The sequence below is a fragment of the Drosophila mojavensis genome, unplaced genomic scaffold, assembly GCF_018153725.1.
Source record: "Drosophila mojavensis isolate 15081-1352.22 unplaced genomic scaffold, ASM1815372v1 contig_74, whole genome shotgun sequence".
Taxonomy (NCBI): domain Eukaryota; kingdom Metazoa; phylum Arthropoda; class Insecta; order Diptera; family Drosophilidae; genus Drosophila; species Drosophila mojavensis.
The window spans coordinates 25,578,016-25,595,023 of NW_025318899.1; the positions used below are offsets into that span (position 1 = coordinate 25,578,016).

The following is a 17,008-nucleotide window of genomic DNA, read 5'->3' on the forward strand; positions in this document are numbered from 1 at the left end:
AGTTACCAAAAATACATCGGAAAACTCGAATCCCCCTTTAAATGCTCAACAGTAGAAAATGCAAGGATTCATACAATTAATCTCAGTCAGAACATATTTGTATCATTTAACCATGTGCCTACAGGAAAAGAAATTTTCTTTTTAGTAGACACAGGTGCAGACATTTCAGTCGTTAAAGAAAATTTTGATGTCTTTCATGACATACAAAGCAATTATATTATAGACATAAAAGGAATAAGTCAAGAAGTAACCAAATCTAAGGGGTTAACTTCTATTGAGATACAGACCACTAAATACATAATCAAACACGATTTTCATATCGTAGATCTACATTTCGCTATTCCTTGTGATGGCATATTAGGAATCGATTTTATAAAAAAATACAACTGACTTCAAGCCATCTGAAGATTGGCTTATAATTAGACCCAATCCTAAAATTTCCAATCTATGTTCCAATAACATACAGTTCTGGCAACAACTCAATACTTCTGCCAGCAAGATCCCAAGTTATTAGAAAAATCGAACTAAATTCAATAGAAGACAGTGTATTGATTCCAAATCAAGATATTCAGCATGGTATTTACATAGCAAGTACCATAGCAACACCTAAAAGCGCTTTTATAAGACTACTAAATACAACAAATAAAGATCAAGTAGTCAGTACAAATAATTTAGCGTTTGAATCACTTTCAAACTACGAAGTAGTCAAAACTAATAGTGAAAATAGAAAGCAATCTGTATTATCTCAACTAAAAAAAAACTTTCCTCCACAATTCAAATCGCAGCTTTCAAACTTATGCACCCAATATAATGATATATTCGGATTGGAATCCGAACCAATTAGCACAAAGAACTTTTATAAACAAAAACTGAGATTAAAAGATGATGAACCAGTGTACACAAAAAACTATAGAAGCCCACACAGTCATGTTGACGAAATACAAAAACAAGTTGGAAAATTGATCACAGACGGAATTGTCGAAAAATCTGTATCTGAATATAATAGAACAAAAGAAATGGCGATTGGTAATTGACTATCGTCAAATTAATAAAAAATTACTGTCCGATAAATTTCCACTCCCAAGAATTGATGATATTTTGGATCAACTAGGACGAGCAAAATATTTTTCATGCCTTGACTTAATGTCAGGATTTTATCAAATTGAACTCGAAGAAAGTTCAAGAGATATAACATCATTTTCAACGAGCAATGGCTCGTATCGCTTCACACGACTACCGTTTGGTCTAAAAATAGCGCCTAATTCATTTCAAAGAATGATGACTATAGCATTCTCTGGATTAGAACCTTCACAAGCATTCCTTTATATGGATGACTTAATAGTTATAGGTTGTTCCGAAAAACATATGCTTAAAAACTTAACAGACGTTTTTGAGAAATGTAGGAAATACAATCTAAAGTTACATCCAGAAAAATGTTTATTTTTTATGCATGAGGTGACTTTTCTTGGTCATAAATGCACAGATAAAGGAATACTTCCGGATGACAAGAAATATGATGTCATTATGAATTACCCGACGCCAGACAATGCGGACAGCGCTAGACGTTTCATAGCATTTTGCAATTATTATAGACGTTTTATACAAAATTTCGCCGAATATTCAAGGCACATAACAAGATTATGTAAAAAGAATATTCCTTTCGAATGGACAGAGGAGTGCCAAAATGCATTCCAATATTTAAAAACAAAACTCATGGAACCTACTTTAGTACAATATCCTGATTTCAGCAATGAATTCTGTATAATAACTGACGCAAGTCAGCAAGCGGCAGAGCTTTTAGTAAAGGAGAAAGTAATAAATGTACAACTGAGCAGGAATTAGCTGCAATACACTGGGCAATATTACATTTTCGACCATATATTTATGGAAAACACTTTACGATCAAAACAGATCACAGACCTTTAATGTATCTATTCTCAATGATCAATCCGAGTTCTAAACTGACACGTATGAGGCTAGAATTAGAAGAGTACGATTTCACAGTCGAATATTTAAAGGGAAAAGACAATCATGTAGCTGATGCGTTATCAAGAATAACCATCATAAAGAAAGAAATAGAATTGCCATAAGAAAGAAATAGAATTGCCTAGGCAATCTATAGAGAAAGCTTCAAAGCCCAACGTATTTGAAGTCATAAACAATGACGAAGTAAGTAAAGTAGTGACCTTGCATGTAAAGAATATGCTATGTTTATTTAAACATGGTAGGAGGATTACTGCAAGATATGATGTTAGCGATTTATATACCAATGGAATCCTAGACCTAGGTCAATTTTTCCAAAGGCTTGAAATGCAAGCCGGTATAAACAAAATCAGCCAATTCAAAATGGCACCGTGGGAAAATATCTTTGAACATGTTTCACTAGATAATTTTAAACAAATGGGCAATAAAATATTGAATACATTAAGAGTAGCGCTACTCAACCCGGTGACCGTTATAGAAAAACATAAAGAGAAAGAAGCTATACTGTCTAAATTCCATGACGATCCAATACAAGGAGGTCATATCGGCATTGCAAAAACCTTGGCCAAGGTCAAAAGACATTATTTTTGGAAAGGCATGACTCGAGATATTACTGAGTACGTACGGAAATGTCAAAAATGCAAATTAGCTAAAATAACAAAGCACAATAAGACTCCATTGTTAATAACTGACACGCCAATAAATGCTTTCGACAGGGTGATAGTAGACACTATTGGTACACTACCAAAATCAGAAAATGGCAACGAATATGCAATCACTCTAGTATGTGACCTAACTAAATATTTAGTTGCCATACCAGTTCGAAATAAGAACGCGAACACTGTCGCTAAAGCAATTTTTGAATCATTTATTCTAAAGTACGGTCCATGGGAACAGAATATAAGAATTCAATTATAAAAAATTATCTATGCAAATATTTAAAAATTGAAAATATAACATCTACCGCACACTACCACCAGACAGTTGGAGCAATAGAACGCAGTCATAGAACTTTCAATGAATACATACGCTCTCATATATCGGTTGATAAAACTGATTGGGACGTATGGCTTCAATATTTCGTTTTCTGTTTCAACACGACACCCTCAATGGCACATAATTACTGTCCATATGAGTTAGTATTTGGTAAAACAAATAATTTACCAAAACAATTTAATAGTATAGATAATATAAAAACTATATACAATATAGATGACTATGCTACAGAAAGTAAATATAGATTAGAAGTAGCATATAAAAGAGCTAGAATAATGTTAGAAAAAAATAAGAAAAATAATAAGATACTATATGATCAGACAGTAAACAACATAGATATATCAGTAGGAGATGAAGTATTATTAAGAAATGAAACAGGTCATAAGCTAGATTATAAATATACTGGTCCGTATAATTACAACAAAAATCGAAATTATATAAAATGCATATAAGTCTACATTAAAAATTTGGAAGCTCTAGCTCGAAATATGTAGGAGGTATAATTAAACAATTAGCTTTCGATAAGGTTTTTGATCGATAATAAATTATCGGGAGTAGTTATCGATATAAAAAGAAAAACTTGACATGCGCGTGATATACACGGACCTAGGAAAAAAAATTTCAAGTCTCTAGCTCTTATATCTTCTGAAATCGACGCGTTCATACATACGGACGGACGGACGGACGGACGGACAGACGGACGGACAGACGGACGGACAGACAGACGGACAGGGCCAAATCGACTTAGCTCGTCGCCCTGATCAAGGATATATATACTTTGTGGGGTCTGCCACGCCTCCTTCTGTCTGTTACATACTTTTAACAAAACCATTATACCCTGATTTCCCATTTTCAATGGGTTCAGGGTATAAAAACAAAAAACCAACAGTACATAAAGATAGGTTAAAAATGTTTATTTCATAATTGTATTTAGTATGGCCATGCTAAGACAAACACACTGCTTTAAATTTTAATATTATTTGTAATTTCATATATAAAAAAAAAAAAAAAAAAAAAAAAACAAGTAAGAAGACTCTAGTCGAGACAGCTCGACTAGGAGATACCTTTAACCCTCTAATCTGATATTCTAATCAGTCTGCACTTCTTTTCGACACACATACATACACACACACGTATTAGAATGCGCTCTGTTAACTGCGCTGTAGTGTTCTAGATGTACAAACTTAATGAACGTTTCAGGGCGTAATTATATGGTGAAAATGTATGTACATTCCAAAGCACATGTCTCTAGTACTTGAAATACGCCTTTTACAAAGGTGAGGGTGAGGGGGTGGATATAGGGGTAAGGGGTAAATTACAACAAAAATCGAAATTATATAAAATACATATAAGTCTACATTTAAAATTTGCAAGGTCTAGCTCTAAAGGTGTAGGAGATATAATTAAATAACTAGCTTTCGATAAGGTTTTTGATCGATAATAAAATATCGGGAGTAGTTATCGATATATAAAGAAAAACTTGATATGCGGGTGATATACACGGACCTAGGAAATTAATTTAAGTCTCTAGCTCTTATATCTTCTGAAATCGACGCGTTCATACATACGGACGGACGGACGGACGGACGGACGGACGGGCAGACTGACGGACAGGGCTAAATCGACTTAGCTCGTCGCCCTGATCAAGAATATATATACTTTGTGGGGTCTGCCACGCCTCCTTCTGCCTGTTACATACTTTTAACAAAACCATTATACCCTGATTTGCCATTTTCAATGGGTTCAGGGTATAACAAGTAATAAAGCTCTAGTCGAGACTGCTCGACTACGAGATCCCCTGAACCCTTGGAGTGTTAGCTATTTCAATAATTTTTCGCGTCATTCAGCTTACACAAGAAACACGCACACACACACGCATACACACACACACAGTTCGAGTTGCGTTTTCACGGAGTGCGGTCGATGTCATCGTGATCCATCGTAGACAATAGCTTGAACTGTGTTTTCCCCTGTGAAAGTGGAAAGAACTGAAGTCAACGTGTTTGCTGTGGGCGCGGCGTACCCAGCGACCTCAAAAAAACTACCAGAGACTTACTGCGCGGCGGTTCGTGGAATTCCCAAGCGGTATAATTCGGTGGTGCAAGAGAGGGGGGGCGATAGCGTCATTGTTTTGGCGTCAGGGCTTCTCTCCTTTCCTTGTCTTTTGTGGGCGCGTAAATTTTGGTACTTTAGGCGTCACACTTGCGCAATAATATAAATCAGGTGCATTCACTCTAACAGCTGTTAGTAGTGCTGGAAATTGCATCGGGCAATCTCTAACTGCTCACTAACGTTGGCGAGTTGCTAAGCCTTAGCAAAGACAGCAACCTAGCTGCTGGAGTGAAGTAGCAGTTATTAAAAGTAGTGCATACTTTCGGGCTCTCACTGTAGTCAAGTTGAGTTTAAGTTACTGCGGGTTGTAAACTCAGATTATATTAGTAGCCATTGCCCACTACAGGCTTCACGCCGTGGTAGTCGGAGCAGAAATGGATGCCATGATGGAGGACGAGCTGCAAGCTTTTGCGCGTCGTTCCTCGTTGCAGCGATCGCCGCAGCAACAACAGAGGGCGTTGGCGCAGCCGTCGACTTCTAATCAGGCTCCAGTGGCTGAGTGCCAGGCACCCAAGTCACTAAAAGAAGCGTTAGCTCAAATAGGAGCTACACTAGAGGGTTTGTCTGCCTTATTTGGGGGTCAGCGGCATATAAATGCCTTAATGAGAGAGGAGCTGGCTAGGCTGGTCAGCCTTCACAAGACGGCCGAAGCGTTCTGCAACCGTTCAGTTAAAAACTGTGAGGTGCAGACCACGCCACTCAAAAAAGTAGGCGAAAATGTTAAGGCAGCGAGCATTAGTGCTACAGTAGGTAGCAACACTCCCAAGCGGTCGAGGGAAGTTGCCTCCGAACAGAGGAAAACTCCCTCAAAAAAGCTGAGGCCCAATAGAAGTGCAGCGAACCCAAAAGAACCAATGGCTCTACGGGCTGCAGCTGAAACTTCAAACCAGGCCGCTCGACAGACAAACCAGAGCAGCTGGACAGTCGTTAAAGGGCGAAAGCCTATGCAAAAACGTCCCAGGACTGACGCGATTGCGATTTCAGGCGTAGGGGGTTGCAGCTATGCGGACATGCTCCGTGTAGTTAAAAGCGACCCAAATTTGAAGCATCTGAGCAGCGACGTTCAAGGCATTAGGAAGACAGCTAAGGGGGACCTCTTATTGCAACTGAGTAGGAAGCCGGAGCATAGCGCTGAGGCTCTGCACGAAGCTGTAGGCAAGGCCTTGGGAGACCGAGCGGTAGTTAAAACACTTACCGAATCGGCCCAAGTTGAGATTCGCGATCTAGATGAGTTAGCGACCAAAGAGGAGATCTTGGAGGCAATTAGGGTGGAGTTGAAGGATAGCTCACTCCCCATTGAGGCTATCAAATCGCTTCGGCCAGCTTTTGGTGGACAGCAAAGAGCTACGGTTGCTCTTCCAATTGGGAAAGCTAAAACTCTGCTCGAGCTGTCCAAAATTAGAATAGGATGGGTAGTTTGCCGTATCCGAGCCGTGGAGCAGCCTAAACGCTGTTTCAAGTGCCTCGATTACGGTCATATGGCAGCTAACTGCGGCAGCGACTGTGACTTAAAGGGCGCCTGTTTCAGGTGTGGAGAGATGGGTCACAGTGCCAAAGCATGCACCAAGCCACCAAAATGTAGCCTCTGCATCCGGAAAGGTGAAAAGCAGACGGACCACTCAGCAGGCAGCTTCAAGTGCCCATCTTACCGTGAAGCTGCTCGTAAAATGAAATGTTATCATTGTGTTGCTGCCTAAGATCTTCTAGAGCAGACCATTAGGGAAAAATGTATAGATGTAGCTTTTCTCGGTGAGCCTCACCACTGTAGAACCAGCTGCCCTAGGACATGGTCAACAGACGTTAATGGCAAAGCTGCGTTGTGGGTATGCGGCAACTCAACGAACTTACTTTCGAATGTTAAGTCATTCAATGGGTTCGTACGTGGCCGATATGGTAGCTTATGGCTCTACAGTTGCTATCTGGCCCCCAGCATGCAGCTCAGTGAATTCACGACGGTGCTCGACGAGCTTGCCGAGGATGCTAGGGGTCGGAAGGCCATTATAGCTGGAGATTTTAACTCCTGGGCGCTAGAATGGGGTAGCCCCACAACAAATGCCAGAGGTCGTATCCTACTGGAGATCTTCGCGACACTAGATGTTGCACTGCTCAACACTGGCCATGAGTACACCTTCAGTCGGGCGGGATACGGGTCTGTTATCGACATTACTTTTGTCACTTCATCCCTCTTTCGGGGAGCAACATGGAGCCATTGCGATAGCTATACAGGCAGCGATCATACGGCACTTCTGTTCACAATAGGTGAGCCACCTGCCAGGGCGTCAACATTGTGGAGGGAGTCGTATCGGCTAGATACTTTTGATCCCGCGGTCTTTTCAGAGGCCATTCAGTCTCTGGGTACAATTGGTAATGCTGAGGCCAGAGCATGCAAAATGGTAGCCCAAATACAGAGTGCCTGCAATAGCAGCATGTTACGCCGCAAGCAGTTCACGCGACAACATGAGCCTACGTATTGGTGGAATACGCAAATAGGTGACATTCGTCGCAAATGCATCCAGGCGAGAAGAAGCTACCAACGGGCTCGCGGTAGGTCAACGTTTTTTGAGAAACAGTTAGCTTACCAGGCAGCTAGAAGACAGCTGAAGAAGGCCATTCGGGCAAGCAAAAGAGAATGTTTTTTACAGTTGTGCGACTCAGCCGAATATGACCCTTGGGGCAGGGCATATAAGATAGTAGTTAAAAGACTATACGCAGGTAGACAGGTGCAGCCTACGGATCGTCTGGAGCTTAAATCGATTGTGGAAACACTCTTTCCAGAAAGTTTAAGCTCCATTCACGCCCCTGAGTCCGAGTCTGCTGATCAGGGCTCAACGAGCACTGAAATTGTTTTAGTTACAGAGGAAGAAATATCAGTAGTTCTCCGAGGTCTTAGAACCAACACAGCTTCAGGGCCGGACGGGATCCCAAATCGTGCGCTAAAGCTAGCCCTCGCCTTGCACCCAAGTACGTTTGCCGAATTATTTAACGAATGCCTGATCCAAGAGACGTTCCCGGCAAAATGGAAAGCCCAGAATCTGGTATTGCTACTCAAGGCTGGCAAACCACCAGATGAGCCATCTTCGTACAGACCAATCTGTCTCTTAGACACCATGGGAAAGGTGTTTGAGAAACTGATCTGCTCTAGGCTGGAGACTGCGATTGCAAGCGCCGGAGGCCTGTCACCAAACCAATTTGGATTCCGGAAGGCCCGGTCAACAACGGACGCGCTTAACAAAGTTGTCGGTCTGGCCACTTCCGCCATTCAAGGCACCAGATGGAGGCACGGGACGAAGGAATACTGCATCATTGCGACCCTGGATGTAAGGAATGCCTTCAACACAGCTAGTTGGGATATGATACTGAATGCGCTGTCACAATATAATATCCCTAAATATCTAAGAGAGATAATAAAGAGCTACTTCAGAGGAAGAACACTGGTATACAACACGAGTGAGGGTCCCCAAACTCATACAGTGTCAGCTGGAGTACCCCAAGGCTCAGTGCTGGGGCCTCTCCTATGGAACATCATGTACGACGGCGTACTGCGCTTGGAACTACCAGCAGGCGCGCACACCATTGGCTTTGCTGATGATGTAGCTGTCGTAGCCATAGGAAAGGAGCTCAAAGATACAGAGGATATGTGCAGCGAAAGTATCAATCGCATACGAAGCTGGTTGACAGGAGCTGGGCTCGAGCTAGCGGCACACAAGACCGAAGTTGTACTGGTCAGCAGTCGCAAAAGAGTGGAAACTGCCAATATAAAGATCGGCAGCGTCACCATTGCGTCAAAGAGGGCGATAAGATATCTTGGTGTCATGATAGACACAAGATTAACTTTCCGCGAGCACTTAGAATATGTGCATAAAAAGGCAGCTGATTCTTGTAGAGCTCTCTCGAGAATCATGCTTAACACGCGGGGACCTAAATAGCAACGACGTCTCCCTCTTAATGAGCGTCATTAGGTCTGTCATCCTCTATGCTGCGCCAATATGGGCAAGAGCGATGGCAACGCCGAGCTACAGCCGAGGCATTTGCGCGATCTACAGGCTGAGCGCAATCAGAGTCAGCTGCGCTTTCAGGACTATCTCCGATGACGCGGCGCTCGTCATAGCCGGTATGGTGCCACTGGAGTATTTGGTCGCCGAAGCCGTGGAGCGGAATTCGCACGGGCCTACGCGACTCAACGCTGTCAGGGCGAACAGCATCGCACGATGGCAAAGAAGGTGGAATAGCTCAGCTAAAGGGCGGTGGACGCACAAGCTCATCCCGGAGCTTGAACCATGGGTTAACCGCAAACATGGCGAGGTTAACTTCTACCTTACGCAGATCCTCTCGGGTCATGGATGCTTTCGGAGCTATTTGAAGCGCTTTGGCCACGAGGAATCTGACGAGTGCCCCTGGTGCGAGCGAGGACATGTGGAAGACGCCAACCACATTCTTTTCGAATGTGGACGGTTCCTGGAGGAGAGGCGTCGTCTGGAAGAGGCAGTGGGCCGCTCCATCAGAGCGGACAACTTAGTCAACGCCATGCTGGAATCGGAGGAAGCTTGGGAACTAACAAGCACCTTCGCGGCCACAGTGATGATGGAGCTCCGCAGAGTCGAGCGACTGAGAAGACGAGCTGTCCCAGGCTAAGGTAGCGCATAGTGCTTGCGAAGCAATGCTTTACGGCCGTCCCGCAAGCACCGCGCGCTATCCTAGCCACCACGCAACTTGCAATTTGTTTAATTTTGTCAATAAATGAATATAAAAAAAAAAAAAAAAACACACACACACACACACACACACACACACACATACACACACACACACACACACACATACACACACAAGCATAAACACGCATGGGCGGCAGTGAGCGCTTACTATGAGAACTTAATTGCTTAATAACTTTTTTGTGGACATACGATCTTCATGAAACTTTCAGATTATGATTATAACATAGATATGCATGTAATTGCCAAAGCACAAGTCTCTAGTATTTGAAATACGCCTTTTTCAAAAGTGATGGTGAGGGGGTGAATATAGGGGTGGGGGGTAAGTTTTAACAAAAACCGAAATTGTATAAATTGCATATAAGCATACAATAAAAATTTGGAGCCTCTAGCAATAAAGGTGTAGAAGATATAATTTTATAACTGGTTTTCGATAAGGTTTTTTATCGATAAAAAAAGATCGGGATGAGTTATCGATTTTTAATGATAAACTCGATATCCGCGCTGTAATTACGAACATTTTACAAAAAATTTGAAACATACAAACATACGGACAGACGGACAGACGGACGGACGGACAGATGGACAGACAGACAGTCGGACAGGGCTATATCGACTCAGCTCGTCACCCTGAACAAGAATATATATATTTTGTGGGGTCTGCCACGCCTCCTTCTGCCTGTTACATACATTTCAACAAAACCATTATACCCTGAATTCCCATTGAAAATGGGTTCAGGGTATAAAAATTGAATAAACTATTCATTTGTTAGAAAAACTAATTTCTTCAGTAAAATTTTATAAAATAATTCCATAATATTACGTTATTTTTCAAAAGGAGGGAGATGTAGTATGCATACATATTGAGTATCCACTGTACCAAGAGTACTTAAAGAATACACACTGTAACACTTTGTTGAAAGTGTTTATGTAAACAGAGTCCCGGTCTTTAACCCGAAATATGAGTCGGTCGTCGCTCTCCCAGAATATGTCAGCATTCTGCTTAGACGCGTCGACCACTTGACAGAACTCAAGTGTATGCATATGCACTATCGCTCCAGTTTAAGAGAGCATAAATACACATATAACATATACATATATAATATATAAGAAATATACATAACTGTCTCTCTCTGCTGCCCAAACCTTATGTATCGCAGCAACGAGACTTAGGCTTATTTAGAACCTAAGTAGAATGTTTAAGGTCAGATACAACTGAGCGTTGGAAGCGGCACCACTGCTGCCTCCTCAATGTTTTAATAAAACAAGTAAGAACGTTGCAGTCGGGCGTTACCGACTGCGGAATACTTATTCACATCCCATCAACAATATAGTAGTTAAGTTTCGCTCTAATACTGTAGAATATATAGGTTTTTCCGATTTGCCACGCCCCTACTGGGCGCAGACGCCTAATTTTTGGTCAGTTTTTAGAACGTAATAACGGTACACTAACTGCAAAGTTTGCTTACTCTCAAAAAATGTTAAAATTACAGGGTATTTTTCGATATGGCACACCCCTAAAGAGGCGTAAAAATTATTTTTGTCATCGATGGGTCATCGATAGGTTATAGGTAAGAGGTTACTGGTAAATTAACTCTCTAAATTTGAAGGTTTTAGCTATTATACTTTAGGAGATATCAACTTGTGCGGTTTGCCACGTCCCCTGTGGGCGGACATATATCCGTCGAAGCTTTTTGGTCTAGGGTGGTCAGCCCGAGTATATATACAAAATTTGAGGTCTCTGGCATCAATAGTGTCCAAAATAGAGCAGAATTTAAAAAATTACTATATCTTCAGGTCCGATTTGCCACGCCCCTAATAGGCGTAGACTTATAAATTGTCTTTTGACTTTTTAGAATCATAACATTAGCTGACGTGCAAAATTTCAGCATTCTAGGTTTACAACTTTAGGAGATACAATTTTATCCGATTTGCCACGCCCCCAATCGGCGAAGATATATCCGGGTGGTCAACGCGGACCTACATACCAAATTTCAGCTTTCTAGCTCTTCAACTAACATGATTTCTGGTATATCGGAAAATGCATTTTCCGATTTGCCACGCCCCTAGTGGGCGGATCGGGAAAATTTTAACACTTTATAAATCGGAGATATACACGAGTATGTGTTCCAAATTTCAAGTCTCTAGCTTCAATAGCGTCGAAATGGATTACGTTCATACGGACAGACGGACAGACGGACGGACAGCAAGACGGACATTGCACAAAACCAATATACTGATTCACTTTCGTGAATGAGTATAATGATTCACTTTCGTGAATGAGTATAACAAGTAAGAAAACTCTAGTCGAGAGTGCTCGACTAGATACTACCCTGAACCTAACAAATAACAAGTAAGAAAGCTCTAGTCGAGACTGCTCGACTACGAGATCCCCTGAACCCTTGGAGCAATAGATATTTCAATACTTTTTCGCGACTTTCAGCTTACACAAGAAACACGCACATACACACACACACACACGCACGTACGCACACACAGGTATACATACACACACACGCATACAGACACACATACACACACACACGCATACAGACACAAACGCATACACACACATACAAGCAACCACGCATAAACACGCATGGGCTGCAGTGTGCGCTTACTATAAGAACATAATTGTTTAATAACTTTTTTTATGGACGTACGATCTTCATGAAACTTTTAGATTATAATTATAACATGAATATGCATGTAATTGCCAAAACACAAGTCTCTAGTATTTGAAATATGCTTTTTACAAAAGTGATGGTGAGGGGGTGAATTTAGAGGTGGGGGGTAAATTTTAACAAAAACCGAAATTGTATAAATTGCATATAGGCATACATTAAAAATTTGGAGACTCTAGCAATAAAGGTGTAGAAGATATAATTTTATAACTGGGTTTCGATAAGGGTTTTTATCGATAAAAAAAGATCGAGATGAGTTATCGATTTTTAATGATAAACTTGATATGCGCGCTGTAATTACGGACATTTTAAAAAAAATTTGAAGTCTCTAGCTCTTATATCTTCTGAAATCGACGCGTTCATACATACGGACAGACGGACAGACGGACAGACGGACGGACGGACAGACGGACAGACAGACGGACAGGGCCAAATCAACTCAGCTTGTCGCCCTGATCAAGAATATATATACTTTGTGGGGTCTGCCACGCCTCCTTCTGCCTGTTACATACATTTCAACAAAACCATTATACCCTGATTTCCCATTGAAAATGGGTTCAGGGTATAAAAATGCCCATTTAGTATGTCTGAAATTTCAATTTTGATGTATTTAAATTTTAAAAATATAAATAAAATACCAAACTCATTTAATACAAGTAAGAAAGCTCTAGTCGAGACTACTCGACTACGAGATCCCCTGAACCCTTGGAGTAATAGCTATTTCAATAATTTTTCGCGTCTTTCAGCTTACACAAGAAACACGCACACACACGCACGCACACACAGGCATACATACACACACATAATACACACATACACACACACACACATACACAAACAATTACATACATATACACACACAAGCATAAACACGCATGGGCGGCAGTGAGCGATTACTCTGAGAACTTAATTGCTTAATAACTTTTTTGTGGACGTACGATCTTCATGAAACTTTTAGATTATGATTATGACATGGATATGCATATAATTGCTAAAGCACAAGTCTCTAGTTATTGAAATACGCTTTTTGCAAAAGTGAGGGTGAGGGGGTGAATTTAAGGGTGGGGGGTAAATTTTAACAAAAACCGAAATTGTATAAATTGCATATAAGCATACATTAAAAATTTGGAGACTCTAGCAATAAAGGTGTAGAAGATATAATTTTATAACTGGTTTTCGATAAGGTTTTTTATCGATAAAAAAGATCGGGATGAGTTATCGATTTTTAATGATAAACTTGATATGCGCGCTGTAATTACGAACATTTAAAAAAAAATTTGAAGTCTCTAGCTCTTATATCTTCTGAAATCGACGCGTTCATACATACGGACAGACGGACAGACGGACGGACGGACAGACGGACGACAGACAGACGGACAGGGCCAAATCAACTCAGCTCGTCGCCCTGATCAAGAATATATATACTTTGTGGGGTCTACCACGCCTCCTTCTCCCTGTTACATACATTTCAACAAAACCATTATACCCTGATTTCCCATTGAAAATGGGTTCAGGGTATAAAAATATAAAAATATTTTGAATCAATTAAAATAGTTAACATCAGTTGCACCGATCGGTATTTGAACCGCGACTTCTCGATCGATCGTCATGCAGCTAACACACTACGCCACCTCACTTTGCCAAATGGAGGTGGCAAAACTCAAATAGATTCACTGCTGCAGCGCCATCTACCAAAACTAAACGAAACTAACTTCTGATGTGATTCTAAGAATCTGCTAGAATAACCAAACTATTAAAAACGCACATTAAGTATGGTTAAAATTTCAATTTCGGTGTATTTAAAAATATAAATTAAATAGAAAATTCATTTATAAAAATAAAAAAATATTTTGAAACAATTAAAAAAAATTAACATCAGCTGCACCAATCGGGATTCGAACCGCGACTTCTCGATCAAGCGTCATGCAGCTAACACACTACGCCACCTCACTTCTGCAAGTGGCGCTGGCAAAACTCAAATAGATTCACTGCTGCAGCGCCATCTACCAAAACTAAACGAAACTAACAGCTGATGTGATTCAACGAATGTTTCTAGAAGTTTGAGTGTATGTGTGCACACGCATACGATGCTGTTGTAGCTGCTGCACGTGCGTTTGTTAATTGGCCAAATATTTGATTATTTTTTATTAATTTTTGACTGAACTGAATTTAATGAAACTTTTAGCATATGATCTACATATTATATTGAATATTTGAGAAATTTAAAAAAATGAAAAATCATTCACAATTAACGATAGTGGCATCTGAATTGAACTTGAATGTTTTTACTCGATAAAAACATAACGGGATGATTTATCGAATTTTAAAAGCAAACTCGACGTCCGCGCTGTATATACGGTCATTTAAAAAGAAAATTCAAGTCTCTAGCTCTTATATCTTCGTAAATCGACGCGTTCAAACATACGGACAGACGGACAGGGCCAAATCGACTCAGCTCGTCGCCTTGATCAAGAATATATATACTTTGTGGGGTCTGCCACTCCTCCTTCTGCCTGTTACATACATTTCAACAAAACCATTATACCCTGATTTCCCATTGAAAATGGGTTCAGGGTATAATTAATACCAAAAATCAAAAGAGACCTTTAAGCATTACAGCCTGTTACATACTTTTAACAAAACCATTATACCCCGATTTCCCATTTTCAATGGGTTCAGGGTATAAAAACATGTTCTGGGAGAAACACCAATCCCATCATACCCTGACGAGATATTACACATTGACAACAACATTGACAAACAGCAGTTTTTAACATGTATCGACAAATTTTCAAAGTTTGCAATGGTACAACCATAAAAAAATTCCTATCGTCCAAGCCATCAACTTCTTCCCAAAAACGAAAGTAATATACTGCGATAATGAGGCGTCTTTTAATTCAGAGACAATAACCTCATTATTAAAAGACAGATATGGAAAAGACATTGTGAATGCACCACCACTTCACATTCTGTAACAGGCAAAAAACCGATTGAGGTGCGTCTACCAATGAATTTAAACAAGCAAGAAGGCTCCAGTCGAGACTGCTCTCCTAGTCAGGAGATACCCTGAACTAGGGATGAAAAACTATCGATAGTGATGCCATCGATTTTTCACATCCGATGGTGAAAACCATCGATATTATCGATAGTACTATCGAAAATTTAAAATAATTACAATTTACTCCATTTTTTCTTAAAGTCTGCATTTATAGAACGGTATTAAAAATGTTTCTGACTTCATTTACAGCTATTATTTATAACTGTTGTATATTTATATAAAACGAAAACAAAAACCAACATTTGAAGCAACTTAAAAATAGATTCATTCATAATTTTCATAGCAGTAATAGGTAAATATGTAATGGAATGTAATATAAGATAAAAAAGAAATAAAAACAGTATTCAAACTTAAAAGTATTTAAGCAACTTAAAAAGAAAATCTTCAACAAATATAATATTAAAGCTACCCATCTAGGAGACAGGTGTTTTTATTTAAGAACAGTAAGACGTCCACATTTTTTGTTTGCCAATAATTTCCCCAGCTTTACTGAGTTCTCTCCGACTCGGTGGAGCTTGCCGGAACACAAAGGTACTCGCGAGCGCACTGTGCCACGTGACTAAAATGTTTCGCATTAATCTGCAATGTTTTAAATGTTTAGATTGTTATTTTTATAAATTTCATTACAAATTTACCTTCCAGTACTCCAAGGGGTCAATATTATGATCAGCATTTCTCTCCTCAATGTATTGCCTCATGGCACTTATTGCATCCGACATAAAAGTTCGTTGTTTCCGCTGAATTCTATCGGCCAAAAATGTAAGAACATTGTCAGGGTGCGTTGGCTGTAAATCAGTTACTGGGTCATTTTCCTCAACATTTATTATGCTCTTCACTTCCGTTTCTAAAATTGTCGAGGCTTCTTGAGCATTGACAGCATTTCCAAAAGCTTCTTTTTTGAACCTTGGGTCCAACATTGTGGCCAAGCGTGGAACGGTTCTGGTCTCATAATGTGACAGTCTTATTTTGATCCGACTAATAATAAAAGTGCAAGTTTCGGAACCAATTGAAGTCCTCATTTTTGTCTTAAGTCCATCCATGGTGCATCCCAAGCCAAGGGGAGAATTTAATAGATTAGTGATAAAATTAAGGAATTCATAGATTTAAAATTTCTTTCCCCTCACAGGATCGTTAAGCCAGTCTTAATCTTGCTGGCGACGGTAAATGCTCGGATCACCAATTATTCGCATTCCAAGTACATTCCTGTTGTAGACGGGGACGTACTGGTATGGGAACAACGTGAAGAGTTTTCCGAGTTGTATCCTCAGTCTCATATGAGGAAGTTATTAGATGTTGATACAGACCATCTGAGAAACCTTTTGACGTATGGAAAGTACACCACAGGATTGCCAGAAGCTTAGATTTTTTAGGGACAGTGCTAAAAGTTGTGGCTGGCACACCCGACGCATCAGATTTGAAAAAAATTAAGATAACAGAGTCAAAGTTAATTGAATCAAACAACA

The 17,008-nt window shown here is 40.3% G+C and overlaps 1 protein-coding gene across 1 annotated transcript; it reads right to left on the bottom strand.

The window, feature by feature from the left end:
- Positions 1 to 15,813: 15,813 nt before the first annotated feature.
- Positions 15,814 to 17,008, bottom strand: LOC116804348 (zinc finger BED domain-containing protein 4-like). Its single transcript, XM_032731380.2, has 2 exons — positions 16,181 to 17,008; positions 15,814 to 16,124 (listed from the first exon to the last, which is right to left on the bottom strand). Exons 1-2 carry the CDS (start codon positions 16,583 to 16,585, stop codon positions 16,032 to 16,034), a joined length of 498 nt encoding a protein of 165 aa, XP_032587271.2. The 5' UTR covers positions 16,586 to 17,008; the 3' UTR covers positions 15,814 to 16,031.

What these genes read in the sequence shown, in the direction of transcription:
- LOC116804348 (XM_032731380.2), bottom strand. Translation starts at nt 16,585, where the DNA reads ATGGATGGACTTAAGACAAAAATGAGGACTTCAATTGGTTCCGAAACT. An exon ending in ACCCCTTGGAGTACTGGAAG is followed by an intron (nt 16,125 to 16,180) that starts GTAAATTTGTAA and finishes AAAACATTGCAG; the next exon opens with ATTAATGCGAAACATTTTAG.